Here is a 21,867-nt window from a genome sequence, read left to right as displayed (position 1 = left end):
GATTAAACAATTAATAAAAAATCACACAGCAGGCCAGGGGCGGGGGTTCACGCCTGTAATCCCAGCACTTTGGGAGGCCGAGGCAGGCGGGCGGATCACCTGAGGTGGGGAGTTCGAGACCAGCCAACCAACATGGAGAAAAATCTGTCTCTACTAAAAACACAGCATTAGCCGGGCGTGGTGGCGGGCACCTGTAATCCTAGCTACTCGGGAGGCTGAGGCAGGAGAATCGCCTGAAGCTGGGAGGCGGAGGTTGTGGTGAGCCGAGTTCGCGCCATTGCATTTCGGCCTAGGCAACAAGAGCGAAACTCCGTCTCAAAAAAAGATAAAAAGCCACACAGCAGACACACTCGACAGCTTACGAGTCAACAAAACACCCACAGAAATGCATATAGGGTCGCACATCAAATCACACAACGTCACGGAGAATGGGCCTAACCCCACAGAGAACTGAGCCATCAGATACGCCAAAGCAGGCGCCGGATGGTCCCACCCACCTCATAGCAAACACTTTCCCAAACTTAAGCACATTTCCACGCCAATGTATTACCATTAGGCCCTTTCCTCACCTCCTCTTACAGCCTCCAACTAAGTCTGATCCTGGTACTGAGAAACACGGCACCCCTCAGAAGGCAACCGCTTGGCTCTCTGTGCGCAGGCGCAGCATCCTCCCAACACCTCCGATGGGCACAAAGCCACGCCCCCAAGGCCGAGCTCACGCATGCGTACTCGATCATCAGCGGAACCGCCTCCACCCCACGCTTCTCGTACTTTATGCCACAGGTACCTTGTCTCTCAGCCGAGGTCGCCTCAGGATTCCGGTCTCCGGGAGCGGAGGCGTGGGGCTGCACATGCGCACTACGAGTCCTCGCCTACTCCCAGAAACCACCGGGGCCCACAGGCGGTGCGGCCAGTGCTTCAGGTTGGCGCGCTCCAGAGAGACCTGAGTGGGCAGCGTCGCCGTTTCTCCTTTCTTGGACAGTATTTTCCCAGCTCCACGTCATAATGGCACATTGTGAGGCTTGTGTTGCGTGGGGGCCGGGCGGCCCGTCTCAAAGGCGCTCCGGGCAGGAGCGGCCAGCTGGATGGCTGGAGGCCCAGGGATCAGTGCAGGTCAGATCCGGTGCCGCGGCCTGAGTTTGGAGGTGGCGGGTGCGGGTAAGCCTGGCAACAGTGCGCGCGTAATCAGCATGTTGGCGTCCGTGCACGCAGAAGACATAATTAAAATTACTATTTGTGTGCATGGTTGTATCCCAGAGTAGGCGACTGAGGCGTTGAAAAAGGCCGTTACATTTTTAGGAACCAGAGCTGCACGCTAAACACTGTTTTCTTTGGACGGTGAAATCTGTCGTTCTTGGAGTTTGTTCAGGAACCTGGTTGAAAATGGGTGGCAGTGGGTCCGAGAATCTGGGCTCTGAAGTTTCCCTCCTTCTCCTTAGCTCTGCATTTCCAGGACCCTGTCGCTGATCAGAACGCTGCTCCAGCACAGTGCGCATTAGCTATGTCTCAGGTAAGTTTTTGTTTTATTTTCGTTTCCTGCAACATCATAGGTTTAAAGTCCTGGGCATATCTAGTTTTGCTTACTTGGGTGGTAAAGACTGACACAGGGACAAGGCCTAGGTCTTTTCATTCAGCAACACATGGGACTCTAGGGACCTCTCTTCTCAGAGTCCATGTCCTGCACTTTAGTGTTCATTGATTCACCGAATGAATTATTCTGAATCTCCACTGTCACCAGTCGTCTTTTAAGCACTATTTGGGGGTCAAAGATACATTCCCTAGAGAAGACGAGAGCCATTATCTGGAGACTGTCATCTTCTTGAAGTAAAGGTGAATACTCAGTCATCTTTGACATTCTGTACAGCCCCAGACTGAGAGGACGCAGCATAGAAAATGCTAATGAGTGGTTCAGACTCAGTAATGGTAATCTGCCTTTGGAAATTTGGGGGAATGGGAATGTGATTGACGTCTTGAGCATGAAAGCCCAGGTTAACGAGGTCAGGCCATTTACTAGGAACATTAGTGAAAGATAATGTTTGGGATTACAGGTTCCAGTTTGAAGTTGGGCAGCCTAAAGCTATTTCCAAGAATTCCACAGATGAAGTCACAGGTTCTGTTCAGGGTGTTTGCCTGGTCTCTGATATTTTGTGCAAAAACAACCAGATTTGATTATTAGCCTGCTAAGTGTAGTCACTTTTTGTTTGAAAAAGAGATTTTCTTTTTGAGGGGACACTTTTATTTTCCTTCTTTTAGGAAAAGAGGCAATATTTTCCCTATACATTCTGTTTATTATGACTGAAGCTACCCGTGAAATTGTTAAATTATATTTATGTATTTGAAAAGAAAAATAAATTTATTTTTTTAATTTTAATTTTTTAACTAATTTTAATTTTTAAAATTTGTTTTATTTTTCTTTTCAAATACATATGATTTATGTATAATCATATAACAACTATGCAAAAAAAAACATTTTTATCACTTTATTGTTTCTGTATTTTGATGTGAAATATTTGAGCTTACAGCCTTTTTTAACCACCAGTTTTTATCCCATTTTCTCCATGTTTCCAGTGCTTTCTTAACTCCGTTTATATTTTTACCATCAAGATAGATTTCCATCAGTCTTGCAAGTATTTTTTCTATTTTTCCCTTTCCTGACCCTCAAAGGAAAAGGATTTCTTGTTTCGATGAAGGATTTCTTGTTTCTTAGAAAAGGAAACCAATTTCTTGTTTTGATGACAGTGGATTTGTTTTGCTTGGCTTCACATGAATGAAGTCAAGTATTTTGTATGTGTGTGTCTGGCTTCATTAGCTCAACATAATGTTTCTTGATATTCACTGATGTCCATTATTTGTTGTTGTTCTGCTGAGTATTCCATTGTGTTAATATGTTAGTCTACTTACTCATTTTCCTGTTGATAGACATTTGGGGTGTTTCTAGGTTTTTTGCTGTTAATAAAACTGCTATGAATATTATTGTATAAGCTGAGTATCCTTTATCCAAAATGCCTGGGACCAGAAGTATTTCAGATTTTGGGTTTTTTTTTTTTTTTGAACATTTGCATTATACTACTGGTGAGCATCCTAAATCCAAAATTCAAAATGTTCCAATGAGCATTTCTTTTTTAATATTATGTCAACACTCAACAAGTTTCAGATTTTGAAGCATTTCAGATTAGGGATATTCAACCTGTATATGTCTTTTTCTGATCTTTTAGAAGATGTAGTCATAGAAAAGATACTGGCATCTGGACACAGTGACACACACCTGTAGTCCCAGCAACCTGGGAAGCCGAGGCAGGAGGATCACTTCAGCTCAGCACTTCATCATAATAGTACATCACGATCACACATGTGAATAGCCACTGCATTCCAGCCTGGACAACATAGCAAGACCCCTGTCTCTTAAAAGAGAAAGAAAATACTGGCATCTGAAGAATAAAAAAAATTTTTTTAATTATTCATTAAATATATTGTAGTCTGCTTCATTTATGGTGACAAAATTCAGGATAGCAAGAGGTGTGTCTTGAAGCAATCTTGGGAAATCTTGGAAGTGCTGGTAATATTCAGTTTCTTGATCAGGGATCTGCTGATGAGCGGATTGCTTTGTGAAAATTCGACATATTATACACGAATTCATCATATTGATCGTGGCTCACTGCAGCCTCGACCTCCTAGGCTCAAGCAATTCTCCAGCCTCAGCCTCCTGAGTAGCTGGGACTACAGGCGTGTGCCACCATGCCTGGCTAATTTTTTTGTTTTTTCTAGAGATGAAGTATTGCTGTGTTACCTAGGCTTGTCTTGAACTTCTGGGCTCAAGCATTCCTTCTCTCTCGGCCTCCCAAAGTGCTGGTGTGGCATTCCAGATCTCACCAAACTCAGGCCTTCATAAAAACTTTCAGTACTGACTGAGTGGTTACGTTAAATGTTAAAAGCCAGTGCCCTTATACAAAGGCTGAAATGTAACAAAAGCCCACCAAGAGTTTTGCCTAGGCCTTTCCTGGACCTTAAAGCATGACAAAATAATGAAGGAATTCTTAATTGGACCCATTTAGGATGAAACAGCTTTTATTGGGGGTCTGAAGAAACTCTCTATGCCTCCACAAACAAGTGGAGGTCTGAAGGAACTCCCCAAACCCCTGTGGTTTAGCAGGAGACAGGATAAGGGTAATCACCCCAGAACCTGAACCCATTTAGATCAAGTAAATTTACTGAGGGTCCAGAGAAAGGTCTTCAAGACTCAGACCTTAGTCATAGATTAAAAGAAGTTAATCACTTATGTCTTTAGATGAAAGCACACTTACACATAGACATATAGCTTAGAAGGTATATAAGCTCTGGAAAACTTTGTAATTTAGAGTTGGTCTGTTGATAATTTCCAGGCCTCTCTCTGTAACTGGCTACAGAAATAAAAACTCTCTTCCTCCCCAATTTATCTGCATCTTGTTATTGGGCCTCAATAAATAGCAGCCCGACCCTCAGCTTGATCCAGGAACATAAAGGTTGAAGTATATTTCCCCCCATATTATTGACCCATAGTAACACCAGTTTTGGGAGATGGCTTTCATTTTCTCCCTTACATTGTTATTGGCACCGTTTGCAGAATTCAGTTAACTATCATGGGTACACTTCTGAAATAATCTGTTTCATATAGCTTTAGAGAAGTGCTGAAATTTGGTCGTGTAAGTCTGCTAGTTTTATTCTATTTTAACAAATTTCTCTAGGCTGGGTATGGCCTATAATCCCAGCACTTTGGGAGGCCCAGGTGGGAGGAGCACTTAAGCCCAAAAGATCAAGACCAGCCTGGGCAACATACTAAGACCTTGTCTCTACAAAAAAATTTAGAAATTAGCAGCACATGACTTGTAGGAAAGCAGCCTTTTGCATAGCAAGAGTAACACTATCTTGAAGTGAAACTGTGATAATGATCAACGTTTGACTCCTGCACAAGACAGTCCTTCAGCAAGATCAAGAAACAATGACTTCAGCATAGATAATGCCTCATAAAGATACTTATCTAACTTTCCCACTGGGTCATGAGTTTCAAAAGAGGGTCTGGGCCGGGCGTGGTGGCTCAAGCCTGTAATCCCAGCACTTTGGGAGGCCGAGGCGGGTGGATCACGAGGTCGAGAGATCAAGACCATCCTGGTCAACATGGTGAAACCCCGTCTCTACTAAAAATACAAAAAACTAGCTGGGCATGGTGGTTCGTGCCTGTAATCCCAGCTACTCAGGAGGCTGAGGCAGGAGAATTGCCTGAACCCAGGAAGCGGAGGTTGCGGTGAGCCGAGATTGCGCCATTGCACTCCAGCCTGGGTAACAAGAGCGAAACTCCATCTCAAAAAAAAAGAGGATCTGAAAAGTGATGAGGTGCATGCATACGTTCTACCAAAAAAGCTTGTAATATTGTGGGTACAGGAATCCACCATCTCACAGCTACTGGAGAAACTACTTCTGTTCTGTCATCCCTATTAAATGTTTCTTTCTGAGAAGTTGGATTTGCCAGCCTTTCTTCAGCTTTTCTGTTCCCTCCACCTTAGCAGGTAGGTTTGCATATACTACTTACTGTGGAACGTGAATGTTATTTTTATATAAGGTGACAGATGTCGAAAACCAACAGGCAAAAACATACCAGATAAAGAGAAATCATTATTATTCATTGGCATTACACAGTGTGGGAATAAAATACCAAAAGAATTACTCTGGGTCTGGGGTTGGCAAACTTCTTTTTTTGAGACAAGGTCTTGTTCTGCTGCCCAGGCTGGAGTGCATAGTGTGATAACAGCTCACTGCAACCTTGAACTCCTGGGCTCAAATGATCCTTTCACCTCAGCCTTGCAAGTAGGTGGACTGTTGGCATGCCACCGTACCTGGCTACTTTTTCTGTTTCTTTGTAGAGATGGGGATCTCCCTTTGTTGCCTAGGCTGGTCTAGAACTCATGGTATCAAGTGATCCTCCTGCCTCGGCCTCCCAGTGTTGGAATTACAGACGGGAGTCATGCCTGTTCCAAACTTAATCGAAAACCAGACAAGGCCAGGTGCAGTGGTTCACACCTGTAATCTCAGCACTTTGTGAGGCCAACATGGAATTGCTTGAGCCTAGGAGTTTGAGACCATCCAGGGCAACACAGGAAAAACCTACCTACAAAATACCTATTTTTTAAAATTAGCATGGCATGGTGGCACATGCCTCTGGTCCAAGCTGCTCAGGAAGCTGAGGTAGGACTGTTTGAATGGGAGGTTGAGGCTACAGTGAACCATGACTGCGCCACTGCACTCCAGTTTGAGATGCCATCTCAAAAAAAAAAAAGAACCAGACAGTAAATACAGGTGTTAAGGCCTGTTATATAATCTCTGTTGCAACTACTCAGCTCTGCTGTAGTGAAGCAAAAGCAGCTGTAGATCATAAATGCAATGTGTCACAATGAGACTTTATAAACCAGGCAGAAGGCTGGATTTGGGTTTTAGACGCTGCAGTAGGCAAAATGGGATATTATGTAAAGATAAAGGTATGATTCATAAATAGAGGGTTAGTAGTATGTCCCTGTAGGTCAAACAAGATAAACAAAGACGTCTGGAAATTCAAGAAATTTGCAAAAAATTTTTAGGAAATTCTGATCCAGCATACCAAATTACATAAAAACAGGGAGATTTTTACCATTGCAATCTAGTGGCTTAACAGACTTATTTAGAAACTTGTATCCAAAAATGTAGAATACCTATTTTTTCAATGTTCATGGACCATATATAGAAATCAATCTTGTACTTAACCACACACAAAAAAAAATGTCAAATTGGCACAGTGTGGTGGCTCACACCTGTAATCTCAACACTTTGGGAGACCAAGGTGGGTTGATCAGAAGGTCAAGTGCTCGAGACCCTCCTGGCCAACATGGTGAAACCCTGTCTCTACTAAAAATACAAAAATTAGCCGGGCGCGGTGGCTCAAGCTTGTAATCCCAGCACTTTGGGAGGCTGAGGCAGGTGGATCATGAGGTCAAGAGATCGAGACCATCCTGGTCAACATGGTGAAACCCCGTCTCTACTAAAAATACAAAAAATTAGCTGGGCGTGGTGGCACGTGCCTGTAGTCCCAGCTACTCAGGAGGCTGAGGCAGGAGAATTGCCTGAACCCAGGAGGCGGAGGTTGCGGTGAGCCGAGATCGTGCCATTGCACTCCAGCCTGGGTAACAAGAGCGAAACTCGGTCTCAAAAAAATTAAAAAATTAGCTGGGCGTGGTGGTTCGCACCTGTAGTCCCAGCTACTCAGGAGGCTGAGGCAGAATTGCTTGAACCTGGGAGTGTGGAGTTTGCAGCAAGCTGAGATCGCACCACTGCACTCCAGCCTGGTGGCAGTGCAAGACTCTTGTCTCAAAAAAAAAAAAAAAGTCAAATTCAAAAAAGGAGGTATTTTCAGGCCACATTTACTAATCATAATAAAATTAAATTTGAAATTATATCATTTAGGATGCTTTTGGCTGCAAATTTACAAAATATCCAACTAAAAGTAACTCAGCAATCAAGGTTTATTTTTCTTACATAACAAAGCTTCAAAGAGGCAGTTCCAGAATTGGCCTAGTAGCTGAGTCTTCTCGGGCTCTGAGTCAGCTTCTCTGAGGTCTACTTTTTTGTTTTCTTGGTTCCAAGAGAGCTGCAGCAGCTCCAGGCATCATGTTCTCATAGAAAAATATTTAAAAGCAGGAAGAGAGGGAGGAGGAAGTCTTCACGATAAACCTGTCTCTTCCAAATGAGGAAAATCCCAGAAGCCCCAGCAGATCCCACTTAGCAAGACTGATACTGGCCAGGCCATGCTGTGCTGCACATGAGGCTGGAAAATTAGCATCTGATATCCTGTCTAAGGCAAGACACAGATGCTGCCAATAACAAGGGGAACTGGGTATGGCTGCTGGTATGGCAACCAATGGTGGTCTGCACCCGTCACATAAAACAGTGTAACAATGTGGAAATTAAGAAATCTCCTAAATTTAGATTATTTCTGGATCAGGAAGAAATAAAAACTGAGATTATTCTAAGATGGTCACTTTATTTAATCATTTTCTGTTATTTCCTTCTTTCACTGCCTGGGTGTCTGGTACTCTTGAGTAGTATGTTTAGTGCATGAGTTTAGCTTTCAGATTTTCATGTATATGCATGCATTCAAAGGCTGTAAAAATTGCTCCAGTGTAGCTTTGACTTTCCCCATTACCCTCACAGCTCTTTAGCCACATTTCACATCTCTTGGCATGGTAAATTCTCAATTCATCCTTTTCATTACCATTTATGATAACTGCATGATTTATTTCCTTGTTAAGCAAATAATAATTTGGCTGTTAAAAAATTTTTAACTTGTAAGAAAACTAACACTTTTCATTCTTGATAAAATTAATACACTGGTTAGAAAATGTGATTCTGGAACGTGTTCTGAAATAAAATTTCTGCCAACTTTTCCCTGCCTCTTTCACAATCATGGTCTAAACAATTTACATCCATAAAATTTTCTTTGATATGAATTTTCAGACTTAGGATAAAAGATAACCTCTGAATGAAGGCATTGTCACTGGCATTACATTCTTCAAGTCTTTCTCCAAGAGGGAGGAGTACGTTGTGATTAGCCTAAGCTAGTGGGCTTTCCTCATTACTTCCATTCATATGGTTGCTTGCCAACATAAATTCTCTGATGAGTAGTAAGGGGTAAGTGCTGATGGAAGGCTTCTCTACATTTATTAGATTCAAATGTGCTTCTCTATTATGCATTCTCTGAGGTTGAACAGTAGTTGAATCATGACTCAAGGTCCTCCCACATTCCTTATATTCATAGGACTTTGTCTCAGTATGAACCACCTGATGATGCATCAGTTGTGAGCAATGACTAAAAGCCTTCCCACATTCCTTACATTCATATGGCTTTTCACCTGTATGAATTCTATAATGTACAGTAAGATGTGAGACCCGTTTGAAGGCCCTACCACATACCTTACATTGGTAGGGTTTCTCTCCTGTGTGAATTCTCTGATGTTGCTTGAGTTGTGAGCTCACTCTAAAGGCCTTTCCACATACTTTACATTCATAGGGCTTCTCACCGGTATGAATTCTCTGATGTCGTATAAGTGTCGAGCCTTGATTAAAAGCCTTCCCACATTCCTTACATTCATAGAGTTTCTTGCCAGTATGAATAGTCTGATGTTGAATCAACTGAGACCGATGACTAAAGGTTTTCCCACATTCCTTGCATGCATAGGGTTTTTCACCAGTATGAATTCTATAATGTACTTTAAGATGTGAGATCCGATTGAAGGCCTTGCCACATTCCTTACACTGATAGGGTTTCTCACCTGTGTGAGTTCGCTGATGTTCAATCAACTGTGAGCTTCGACTAAAGGCCTTCTCACAGTCTTTACATTCATATGGTTTCTCACCAGTATGAACTCTCTGATGTTGTATAAAATTTGAACCAGAATTGAAGGCCTTTCCACATTCCTTACACTCATAGGGTTTCTTACCAGAATGAATATTCTCATGTTGAATCAGTCGTGAGCCATATTTAAAGGCCTTCCCACATTCCTTACATTTATAGGGTTTCTCATTAGTATGAACTGCTTGATGATTAATAAGGAGTTCTTTTTGCCAGAAGTCTTTTCTACATTTATTATACCCAAAAGGTTTTTCTCTAGTATGAATTTTCTGATAAAAAGTAAGGGATGTATGCTGGTCAAAAGTGGGCATTTCTTCATGTCTGATGATCATTTGATGGAAATGTCTATCTGGATTTCCCTGTTGTCTGTCAAACTGGCTTCTGCATTCACAATCATCTTGGAAACTCGAACACTCAAGACTGTAACTTGTAATGCTTTCCATTAGCTCCCATTGGGGTGATTCAACTTCATAAACATGCGGCTTTGGAGATAATTCCTCGGTATCATATCTGGACTCCAACACTGAAAAAGAATGAAAAAAGCAGTATGTTTGGTTTTTATTTTTCCAGATAAAGGAACTATAGTAAGAATTGGGAGGGTTTAGACTCAATGCCTATTAACTCTTGAATATAGCTAAGCCATTAGAAAATGGACAAATAGAACAGTGAAAGGAAAATACCATAAATCAGATAACGAAGGTAATCAGAGAGGTGATAAAAGTGATTCTGAAATGTTAGTGTCAGGCTGGGCATGGTGGCTCATGCCTGAAATCCCAGTGCTTTGGGAAGCCAAGAAGGGAGAATCACTTGAGGCAAGGAGTTTAGACCAGCTTGGGCAACACAGCAAGACCCCATGTCTACAAAACAATTTTTAAAAATTAGCTAGTTGTAGTGGCACATGCCTGTAGTCCCAGCTGAGAAAAGAGGACTGATTAAGCCCAGGAGTTCAAGGTTGCAGTGAGGTATGATCATGCCAATGCACTCCAGCCAGGGGACATAGGGAGACCCTTTTTCTTTTCTTTTTGAGACAGTCTTACTCCGTCACTCAGGCTGGAGTGCAGTGGCGCAATCTTGGCTCATTGCAACTGCTAACTCCCTGGTTCATGCAGTTCTCCTGCCTCAGCCTCTTGAGTAGTTGGGATTATAGGCGCACACCACCATGCCCGGCTAATTTTTTTATTTTTTGTAAAGATGGGGTTTCACCATGTTGGTCAGGCTGACCTTGAACTCCTGACCTTGTGATCAGCCCACCTCCGCCTCCCAAAGTGCTGGGATTACAGGTGTGAGCCACCATGCCCAGTCGGACCCTGTCTTTAAAAAAAAAAAAAAAGAAACAGAGTTGGTGTGAGTCAGAATCACTGCTGAAGTATATTTTTTAAGACAATATTTCTGTGAGACTCTAGAAAAGACAAATATAGAGTGACAGAAAGCAAAGCAAATCATTGGTCTGAGGGTCTGTGCAGGAAAGAGCACGAGGGAACTTTTCAGGTTGAGGGAAATGTTCACTGTCTTGACTGAAGTGATGGTTATGTGGGTGTATAAATTTGTCAACACTCAAAAGTAATTTAAAAAATGCATTTTATTGACTGTAAATTATGCCCCAAATAGAGTGAATTTTTTAAAAAAGATGGGGATTTCAAGATGAAGAGCTCAGGAGATGGACGGTGATGATGGTTGTACAACAGAGTCAATGTACTTAATGCTACTGAACTGTACACTTAAAAATGGTTAACATGGTAAATCTTCTACTTCATCACTGTTTAAAAAAATAAAAATAAAAGTGATGGAGGAAGTGTGTGCTTGGATCTGCAACCTGCCTCAGCGCCTGGAGGACATGTGGGAGAATGAGCCAGAGGAACATGCTGGGACAGTGGCAGCTATTCTCGTATGTCTGCTGGAAGTTGGAGCAACATGGCTGCTGTCTTCCTCTGAGAAGCTTTTTATATGTGAAGTTTAGCTGAACACCATGGCTGAAGCTCACTGTCAACTAAATGACATTTAAGAAATTTACCTGAACCTTACCATTTCTTAAAGGTGACCTTGGAAAAAGAAGGGCTTTGTTCCTTGTTTAGAGGATTAGGCCCAAGTGATTGGGGGTGGGTCCTTCTAGAGCAACATACTTTGCTGCTTATTCAAACTGCATGAAAAAGCTGAATGGTATAATGGACTGTGATTCTACCCAGTACATGATTTCAGCTACAGTGGCAGGATTTACTGTAATTAGAGCAATCAATCCCAGTTGACTTAAAGAGACTTAGGTATAGCTTGATGCAAGGAACCATGGGAGAAAGTAAATGGGAGAAAGCTTTTGAATGTCTTCATGATGTGTATCGAACAGATGGCCTTGAGGACTTTACAGGCACATGCCTGTTTCATATGGTGGTATATCAGATACTATCATTCCTTTTGTTATTTGTGAAAATGTTAAGCTAAAATTACTGGAATGTAAGATTGCTTCTACAATGGAAGATGATAAAGACTGTGAAAGAAACATCTGATTTTGCGGAAACAATGCTGGCTGCTGTTACCTCAAAGACTTGTGCCACAACTGTAGTGTATCTACATGACATGGTAAGAACAAGACTGTGTAAACAGGACACAAAGTAAGATATTTTTTTCAGACATTGTGTTTGGCTGTTCAAGAGGAAGGTTATGGTTCTCTACTGTGGTCTAACAACTAGTGGGACAGTTTCCAAATACAGCCACCTATCTACCTATGAGGGCACAGATCTACTCAATGTTTAGGACGTGTGGCAGCCATCTTACAAGAACAAAAAGGAAAACCAAGAAACTGCCATGGACCATGGATTATTAAAGCCAGCCTGGTGTACAAAACAAAACACATGTGGGACAAGCTAACTGCCTAACTGGACTTCTGGTTGTAGAAATCGAAGTGATCATATATTACTTGATCTTTCTAGCAATGTGAAAAAAATCTTGGTTGCTTCCAAGGAAATGTCTTTTTAAAGCACTCCTTTCTCCAAAATGCCGTTTTTTTCTACCATATTCACCTTGCACAGTTGAGCTCTGTTGTGTATAGTGTTATTTATTCCATGAACACTTTTCTACTACATCCCTGATTAAATACTATTGTATAACTATCCAAAGATATTATCAACAGTCATAAATTTCTAACTTCTTGCTTCTATTTAACTTCTTGTAAAGTTGCAAAATAGCAACAATAATGAGGTCTTCAGTGTTTTCACATTTCTTTAGAAATTCTGGCACAGTATTTTAAAGTTATTTGGGCAGAAGTCACTGTTTTGTGCAACCAGTGAAACATCATCTAAAATCTTATGTATAGTCTTAGCATTAAAATATTTTATTTTCCACTTCTAACAGGTGCTTGACATTTAGCATAATTCGGACATTTAAATAAATACAAAAAACTCAAATGGTGATAGTTAGAGACAAACTATTACAGTTTGGGACAGCAGTAAAATGTTGATTTTTGGTCACTCCAGTCATATTGAGTACATCCTCATATCTTCCCTGACTTTGTGGTACATGAAGACAGCTAGAATTCAACTGCCTTTTCAGAGATTTATTATGAACCTGCCTGTTTATCATACCTAGATTTCATTTGCTTAAAGCGGGGAACATTTACCACTTCTGAATTTTTCTCTGCTTGTTTTCACATTAAGCATTTGAACCGCAACATTATAGTAACATCAAGGACAGTATATAACAGAAAAGGCGCCTTCTGCTGTCTAATTCTGCAGGTAATTTTTTACAGTTTTGTAAATGAACAAGGTACTTTTTTTTTTTTTTTCCTGACAGATTCTCACTTTGTTGCTCATGCTGGAGTGCAGTGGCACGTTCTTGGCTTACTGCAGCCTCGACTTCCTAAGCTCAAACAATCCTCCCGCCTCAGACTCCTCACAGGTGGGCACTACCATGCTTAGCTAATTTTTATATTTTTTTGTAGAGATAGGGTTTCACCATATTGCCCAAGCTGTTCTGAAACTACTGTGCTCAAGCAATCTACCTGCCTTGGCCTCCCAAAGTGCTGGGATTACAGGCATGAGCCACCATGCGCAGCCTAAAAATACTTTTTGATGAGAATTTTATTCCAGTTAATGTGCTAAAAGGATACTACTTTTAAATGTTGCCATTAAGTTCAAATGCATCTTTTCATACTTTTAATAGATATATGTATATAACCCTTAAACATGTTCATAATTCTGTTGAGACTTCTGGCTAAGGATGTTGCTATACTGGCATATAAACTGTGTACAATTAAACTCCAGTGTGATACTACTCATTTCAGTAACTACGAGTGGTATATTTTGTGCAGTAGCTTTATTTTAATATGGCTCTTTGTGAATGCACTTTATAGCATTTATTGAGGGTGAAAGAGCAGGAGAGAATTCTATGTTAAGTTTTTTTTTTTTATGTTAAGTATTTTTAGAAAAACATTGGTCATTTACTAAACAGAACCGGTATTCGTAAAATTTGTCTGGGTTTCAGATATGTTGTTTTGCAGCTCTACCCACTATAGTGACCCCACCATTAAAGAAAATTAACAAATTTTTTCTGCTCTCAGCAGTGAAAAACAGTACCCTCTTAAATTCTGTCAGCATGTCACATTTATTGTAACCAACAGTAACTGGATGTTTCTGAGGTGCTTTGATTGGACTCAAAACTATTACAATCAATTTCGAGACAAAAGCAAAATCTGCATTTTAGTTTAAGTATGACACTGATGACTTTAAAAAAAAACCTATATATAAAAGTTCTATAGAAAGTTTGCCTCCAAAATAGTTTTCTTTTTTTGAAAGATAGGGTCTCATTCTGTTGCCCAGGCTGGAGTGCAGAGGCACAATCATGGTATACTACAACCTCAACCTCTTTGGCTCAGGTGAGCTCAGGTGATGCTTTCGGCTCAGCCTTGTGAGTAGCTGGCATTACAGGCATGAGTTACTACACCTGGCTGCAGAAAGATTTTAATATGTAAAACTACTAACACGATGTACTAACTTTTTGCCCACTCAAATCTCTTTTCTATCAGGTCCTTATGTTCTTCCGACTTTTATATACATTGACTTCTGTGCTTCTCCTTTTAGAAACATAAAATTCTTGTTTTGTTCTTAGTTTTTGTTTTAAAAAACATTTGAATGTGTACCCTTGCTTATGTGAAGAATTATGACCTACCAGTCATCGCTAAATAGTCAATATTGTAAGAGTTGGTACGTTTTGGTTCATGTAAGGTTTGGCGTTCTTGCATTTATGTACATGGATGTCAACTGTGTGGACTTGTTCTGTATTTACGTTAACTAGCTACCTTTTCCTGAATTGTTGAAACTAAAAAACTTTAAAACGTGCTTATAAAAAAGGGGGAGGGATTATGTCCAAAGAACCCAGGAGCCGGTTTGAAAGGGTGTCACCAGCCAAATTTGGAAAAATATGAACGTTGTGATAAATAATGATAATGGATAATAATCTGTTACAGACTAAAAGAAGCTTTATAAGATGAGTAAAAGTATGCCACCTACTTTTAATCCATATGATATAAATGAAGAAGCAAATGGTAAAAGGGAGAAAGCTCTTCTTTACAGGGGTATGTGAACTAACAAAGAATAATAAAAGTTTTTTTAAAAATCACTATTTTGTAATTATTAATCATATCTGATCCAAGAGAAGACTATCAGTGAATTCTGAAACTAGCAGGTTTGTGAGGAGCACAATATTTATATCCTCTCAAGGTGGATTATAAGATCATGGCTTAGCAAACTAACATGGGAATAGAAAACTAAACACTGCATGTTCTCACTTCTAAGTGGGAGCTAATGGACACATGGACACATAGAGTAGAACACCACATGCCTTCTGGAGAATGGAGAGTAGGAAGAGGGAGAGAATCAGGAAAAATAACTTATGGGTACTAGGCTTAATATCTGGGTGATGGGCCGGGCGCAGTGGCTCAAGCCTGTAATCCCAGCACTTTGGGAGGCCGAGGCGGGTGGATCACGAGGTCGAGAGATCGAGACCATCCTGGTCAACATGGTGAAACCCCGTCTCTACTAAAAATACAAAAAATCAGCTGGGCATGGTGGCGCGTGCCTGTAATCCCAGCTACTCAGGAGGCTGAGGCAGGAGAATTGCCAGAACCCAGGAGGCGGAGGTTGCGGTGAGCGGAGATCGCGCCATTGCACTCCAGCCTGGGTAACAAGAGCGAAACTCTGTCTCAAAAAAAAAAAAAAAAAAAAAAAAAATCTGGGTGATGAAATAATTTGTACAATAAACCCCCATGACACAAGTTTACCTATTTAACAAGCCTGCACTTCTACTCCTGAACTTAAAAGCTAAAAAAATTTTAATTAAAATTAAAAAATAAAGAAAAATGGTCAAAAGATACATCTTTCCAAAGAGAAAATACTTGCCTTAGGAAACACCATATTTGTACTCAGTGCAGCGCTGTATTGCAGGTTGCATTTTTACATGTTTCATGAGGAAGGAGCAGCCACCTTGGTCGAACGCTACTTACAAGCGGAGGAAGACAACACTTAAGACATAAGCTCTGAACGCAGCAACCTGCAGGGAGGATTTTCTAAGACGAAGAGCCACTTCAAGCTGACCTGATGCCGGAATTGGCTGCTCCCTTCTCACTGACACCTCACTCACCTGGGCACAGGCCTCCAGCCACCACCCTTTCCACCATCCAGGGCTCTCTGCCTTGCTCTAGGAAGGATATCACATCAGGTTTGGAAATGGCCAGACCTGGAGATAAGAAGAAACACGACACCTGGTTATGGTGTAGGGGGCCCCAGAATTCCTATCCAGGACCTGGTCATCAAGCAGGAGACGCAGTTGCAGAAGTGCCAGAAGAAGATGGGACAGTTACCTGAGGTTAGGGGAAGATGTAGCTTCAGCCAATAGTGCTGCCCTTTAACCCCTGAAAAATGACCAACCAGTCATAAAACTGAAAAGCCCCAAAAACTGATCAGGAAGGAATAAACATATCCAACGATAACCTCCAAACGAACAGACTAGATCACCTTACCCAGTGAGACCAGGTTGCTGTAGGTCTCCAACATCACGTCTCTGTACAAATCCCTCTGAGCAGGTGCCAGCCACTGCCATTCTTCTTGGGAGAAGACTATGGCCACATCCCTGAACAATTCTGACCCCTGGAATGACAGGCATGTATGATATATATGTATTTCAATGGATCCCAGTGGGATGAAAGGAGGCGGGGCAGGTCTTTGCAGGGGCGGGGGTTGTTTGGTTGAACAAGAAGGGTGGGACTGAACGTGAAAGGTTACATTAGAAATGGGTATGAGTAAAACAGAATGTTCAAATGTTCTCAAACACTCCCTGTAACTGCAAATCAAAGCTCTGTGCACAGGTCTGGGATGAAAATGGAGTTAAATGGAGTTTTCCTTATAGTAAGAAACAGTGTAATAATGCACACAGCGCACTCTGTACTTGGCATACAATAAATTCTCAAGGTGAGACCTATCATTTCTATCTTTTGGAATAACAATAACAAAATATATTTCTCATGGACTTTCCCCAAATATTTTATTTTTTTTTTTAATTATAGAAACGTTTTCTATCTTAGATACAGGATTTTCATATAAGTCAAGAATTTCTTGGAGATGAAAATTCATCATGTCAGAACATAACACAACGATTTTTCTTCATGGGGAAAAACCATGGAGATCACTTTTATTGAGTACAATTTTCTATCAAGGGAAACTAATGACTCAAGCATCCTCTTATTTTTGGTCCAGAGGTTGGATCAGATCTCTAAGGCTTTTCCAAGCCCTGACCACTCACCCTTCTAGCTGATCATCTCACTTGCTGCATCACCCACCATTCTCAGCTCTGTACTTTTCTTGCTCTTTAGCTAAAGAAACTAATCAGCTTCATATGTTCTGTTCGAAATCAAACTAGACTAACTCTGGCATAGAATCTCTGATGGATTCCCAGTCAAACATCAATTACATATCCAATCATTAATCATTCCCAAAGCAGGGCACTGGACCACGTACTTAAATTGAAACCAACCAATACCACCTCCCCTGCTTTTCTATATGTGATTGCTCCTAACTGTTCATTTCCATCTCTTCAGTTCTTACAAAAGATGCTCTCATTTCATACAGGGAAATGGGTTTCTCCTCCTAGTAGAAGAAAACCATCTGGAGATACAGAATGCTACAGAGAATAAATCTGTGGGCATTTATGAGAGGAGAGGACAAAGGGAGAGGGGACTCACTGTCCGGTCCTTTTATTCCCTAAAATGGGTACGTCTGAGAACCAGATTCCTGGATGGAACCCAGGTGGGAAGTTTCAAGATAAGAGGCAAGTATTTATGGGATTTTAAAACTCACAAGGGACATGACTTTTAGAATTTCAAGGGCTGATAGGTCCTCCTCCTGGTTCCTCTCTTGGGGAAAGGCAGAGTCCTGCGATGGCAGAGCTGGGGGAAGAAAGAGCAAACATGAGAGGGTAGGCCTGCCTCACAGCTACTAGAATGCCAAAGTTACAAGTTCCCACCTGCTTGCCCTCTGCCCACCAAGAAAATGAGAGAGAGGTGAGACAATGGGATCCTCACCCAACCCCAGGAAACCTGCTTTAGCTGCTGCAAGAAGGGGAACCAGTGGTCCTTTCCTTCTCATTTCCCCCAAACATAGTAGTTCTGTTTTGTTGCAGATGCAAGTCTGAGACAGGGATGCTGAAGGCTGTTGTAGTGACTGAGACCCACGTGTTACCTCAAGGACAAGGAAGGCTTTCCTCAAGCCAGGGAGCATAGAAGGCCTGCATACTTTACACAGCCTTTCCAGGACTAGGCCATTTAACTCTCTCCCGCAGCAAATATAACACATTCCGAAGTCTACCTGGCTCTTTTCCCAAAGGCCAAATTTACAAAAAGCTCCACAGCTCAAACTGAGGCTGTGCAGACGCCACTTCATGGAGCAAGCCTTGAATCAACAAATGAGACAGTTACAAGAAACAATAAGAGACCAAATTTACAGGGGGCAGGCCCAGTGCTCCACTATCAGCACATAAATGTGCTCTTCCATAGAGACACAGCAGTGCACAAAGCTGAATGCTCAATAATATTTGCCAAATAATAGAACTGAAAATTAGTACATAAGTAGGCAAGTCCACAAGTAGGCAAGTGACGGAACCATTTTTGGGATAACCATATAATGGAATGCCAAGTGGCTATCAAAAATGAAGTTGGTCAACATTAACTGACAAGCAAAGATACTAACTAGTGGATCCTTTGAGAACATTCAGCAAAAAGAAGTCAAACTCACTCACTGACACAGGCTAAAACAAAACAAAACCAAAAAATTGGAAGAAAACACATCCAAGTGTTGGCAGTGTTGTCATTTAACCAGTTCTTGAGCTCATTGTTTTTTATAAAGGAATATGTAAAGTGCCTATTGCATTACAAACATTTAGTTCTAAGTAATGTGTAAGTGAAATAATTATGAACGTTGATTAATATGATGTAATAGGCAGCCTTTCCTTATTATGACCACTTTTAGAAGCATTATTTGTATTAACTGCACGATATCCTATTTACACAGGATAGTCTGTGTTTCACTCAAATATGTCCCCATTGCTGGACACAGAATTTGAACAAGATCATATAAAATGTTCCCAAATGTAAATTCTTCTAAACTAGCCGTTCTAAATCCTCTGGGGTGTTGCAACTCTCTGAAAACGTCATGAAACAAGATTTCCTCTCAGATTAAAAAAACAAAAACAAAAACACGCATAACAGTGAATGCAAAATATCCGCAATTTCAGGGGGTCGGGGACCCCTGTGCACCCACCTAAGTGGTCCATGCACCTGGGCTATGAGGCTGGACGCAGAAAGGGGGCGCCAGCTGCCGCGTGCCGCGAAGGCCGGCGGGAAATGTAGTCTCACGCCGGCAAAGCCACAGAGCGACGATGGGGCGAGAAGGCTCGGTTCTCCTCAGGCCTGAGACCCAGCCGGCCGCGGCACCCGTTCCTACTTGGACCACGGAGCGCCTGGAAAGCTCCGGAGCCCCTCACCTGCCGCCTTCTCGGTTCCAAGTGTCACCAAGCCGCGCCCCCGGCAGCCCAGGGCGCGCTTCCACCTCGGTACCGGCGGATTCGCAGCACGCATCCGGAAGACAGCGCAGACGCACAAAGCACACCGATGCTGCGCCATGATAGGGCCGGTACCGCAGTGTCTTCTGGGAAACGTAGTCTCTAGACATAGGTAGTAGCCCGGCCTCGAGGCCGGATCTCGCGATGTGTGGGGGTGAGCCGGTCGCCTTGCTTACGTTCGAGCGGAGGAGCGATGTGCGTGTTCGAGTCCCTGGATCTTTCACGAGGGACCGTGTGCTGGTTATGCTATCTGCGTGTGATTCTCTAGCGAGATTGTGGATGGGTGATCGAGTTGGCAAGAGACCGTCACTGTGTGTGCCTGATTGTTGTGACGGTGTGTGGTGGTTGGTTCTGACTCCACGTGGGTCGTTGAGCGTGTGACTGGGACGGGTTAGCAGTGGATACACAACTGTATGCAGCTGTGGAAGATTCTCTCATCCATTAAGTTCCCATTTCCGTGGAGCAGCAGTTTTACCAGAAGGTTTGGAAGGAACCTTTAAGTTTGGAAATGTAAAAGTTTATCTGGTAGCTAATTTTAAACATTACATCTATGGTGAATTAAATGTGGGTTATGAAGGAGAATGCAAAATAAACCTTATAAAGATGTAAAGAAGTTTTCCTGTTATGGGGCAGTATCTCTTGGCTAAATACCAGACCACCACATATAGTGGTTAATTCTCTCTTGTTTATAGGCAGCTTTTATAGTCATCAAGTGTGAGAAGCCCTAGACTTGACACATCCCGAGTTAGCGCGGTCCAATATGATCGGGAGTCCGAAGTGCCACATGCCGGTCTGACCTGTTATGCTGCGTCTCAGAATGGGGAAACCCTCCTTGTCCGAGGTGGTACAGTTTGTCCTTGAGTGAGGCCCCGAGTTCAGTTACTGTCTCTTGATTTGATCCTGTTTTCCTTAGACCTGGTTACCTCTATGGTGTAATAAGTGGTTAAGTGTGAACCCTTAACCATCTCTAACACTGGAGCCAGAATGTCTGAACTCGTCTTAGATGTGCCTTGGTTTACACATTTGAAAGTGGGGATGATTATAGCACCTAATTCACTGAGTTGTTGCGGAGGAGTAACTGAGCTTATATATGTAAAATAATGCTACGCTGCTGGATAAGGATGATAATATGACTGAAGCTAATGCTTTCCTTCTGCAAAGATGCTTTTTCCAAAATACAGCATATTGCCTCTTTACACATTCTTCAGGAGAGGGCAGAGGCTGCATTTTCCTTGCAGGCACAGTGACGTAGTGTAAAGCACAGTTAGAATTAGACAGATGTGGATTCAAATACCAGCTCAGCCATTTATTAGTTTCTTAATTTTCTTTGTCCATAAAAGGAAGAATGTAATGCTGGGCTTGCAGCTTTGCCTGGAGGGTCAAATGATATAATAATAAAAGCAAAGCTCAGAGGTTGGTTATTGCTGATTACTAATATTAAGAGACAACTTCAGCAAGGATGGTTGAATTTCACACTTGTGAATGGACAGTTCAAGGAGACAGTTGTAAATTTATTCTACTTGATCTTATTTGTGGTCCAGGACAGTGTTGTGAGTTCAAGAGCAGAGAGTAGATGGAAAAATCATCATCTTTCCTATGTTCTCTGATCTCGGGAAGGGATGAGTGGCTCTAGTTTCCCTTTAACATCTGACTGTATGTGTGTGTCTATATGTACATGTTCAAGTATTTGTTTATGGAGGAAAAAAAGGCAAAGGACCAAACAGATACAAAGCCAACCATCTCTCAGGCTAACTTTGTTCCCTACCAGTTCTCCTTTCTCAGATTCATTAATCTGCCAAAGAGAAATTTAGAAGATCCACTGTATTGTATATGCTGAAGAGTGAAAAAATAAATAAATAAATAAATAAATAAAAGAAAAAAGAGAAATTTAGAAGATGCTGAAATGGCCACTTCTGTTTTCAATGCGAAAATGTACATTTTGAATGTAAAAGAAAATTTCTCTTCCTTGGGAAACCTGAAGAGAAGTTTCCATTTAACAAATGATTTTTTTAAAACATATATTCTGGCCGGGCGCGGTGGCTCAAGCCTGTAATCCCATCACTTTGGGAGGCCGAGGTGGGTGGATCACGAGGTCAAGAGATCGAGAGCATCCCGGTCAACATTGTGAAACCCCGTCTCTACTAAAAAAAACAAAAAATTAGCTGGGCATGGTGGCGCACGCCTGTAGTCCCAGCTACTCAGGAAGGCTGAGGCAGAAGAACTGCCTGAACCCAGAAGGCGGAGGTTGCGGTGAGCCGAGATCGCGCCATTGCACTACAGCCTGGGTAACAAGAGCAAAACTCCGTCTCAAAAAAAAAAAAAAATATATATATATATATATATATATATATATATATATATAT

The 21,867-nt window shown here is 41.8% G+C and overlaps 1 protein-coding gene and 1 long non-coding RNA gene across 4 annotated transcripts; one reads left to right on the top strand and one right to left on the bottom strand.

The window, feature by feature from the left end:
• The first annotated feature begins 869 nt into the window (after positions 1-869).
• LOC104650244 (uncharacterized) lies at positions 870-3,466 on the top strand. Of its 2 annotated transcripts, none has more exons than XR_743921.3 (3): positions 870-1,113; positions 1,440-1,510; positions 3,216-3,466. It is a non-coding gene; the product is annotated as an uncharacterized LOC104650244 (long non-coding RNA). The 2 variants fall into 2 exon arrangements; XR_743922.3 differs by having other exon boundaries at positions 929-1,158.
• Positions 3,467-5,310: 1,844 nt separating this feature from the next.
• On the bottom strand, positions 5,311-19,576 carry ZNF582 (zinc finger protein 582). Of its 2 annotated transcripts, none has more exons than XM_074385875.1 (5): positions 19,427-19,576; positions 17,746-17,834; positions 16,413-16,539; positions 16,034-16,129; positions 5,311-9,932 (listed from the first exon to the last, which is right to left on the bottom strand). In XM_074385875.1, exons 1-5 carry the CDS (start codon positions 19,563-19,565, stop codon positions 8,611-8,613), a joined length of 1,773 nt encoding a protein of 590 aa, XP_074241976.1. In that variant the 5' UTR covers positions 19,566-19,576; the 3' UTR covers positions 5,311-8,610. The 2 variants fall into 2 exon arrangements, with proteins under 2 accessions (XP_074241976.1, XP_003944081.1); XM_003944032.4 differs by having other exon boundaries at positions 19,204-19,518.
• Positions 19,577-21,867: the final 2,291 nt, after the last annotated feature.

This window comes from Saimiri boliviensis, chromosome 14 (genome assembly GCF_048565385.1).
Source record: "Saimiri boliviensis isolate mSaiBol1 chromosome 14, mSaiBol1.pri, whole genome shotgun sequence".
In the NCBI taxonomy this organism is placed as follows: Eukaryota; Metazoa; Chordata; class Mammalia; order Primates; family Cebidae; genus Saimiri; species Saimiri boliviensis.
Note: the sequence above shows the minus strand (reverse complement) of the source record. Positions and strands in the feature narration are given on the sequence as shown.

Excerpts from the sequence above, each read along its gene's own strand:
- ZNF582 (XM_074385875.1), bottom strand. The coding sequence starts at position 19,565 with ATGGCGCAGCATCGGTGTGCTTTGTGCGTCTGCGCTGTCTTCCGGATG. Across the intron at positions 17,835-19,426 it reads TGGAACCGAGAAGGCGGCAG|CTCTGCCATCGCAGGACTCT; the intron begins GTGAGGGGCTCC and ends TTCTTCCCCCAG. Across the intron at positions 9,933-16,033 it reads GGCTGGAGGCCTGTGCCCAG|TGTTGGAGTCCAGATATGAT; the intron begins GTGAGTGAGGTG and ends ATTCTTTTTCAG.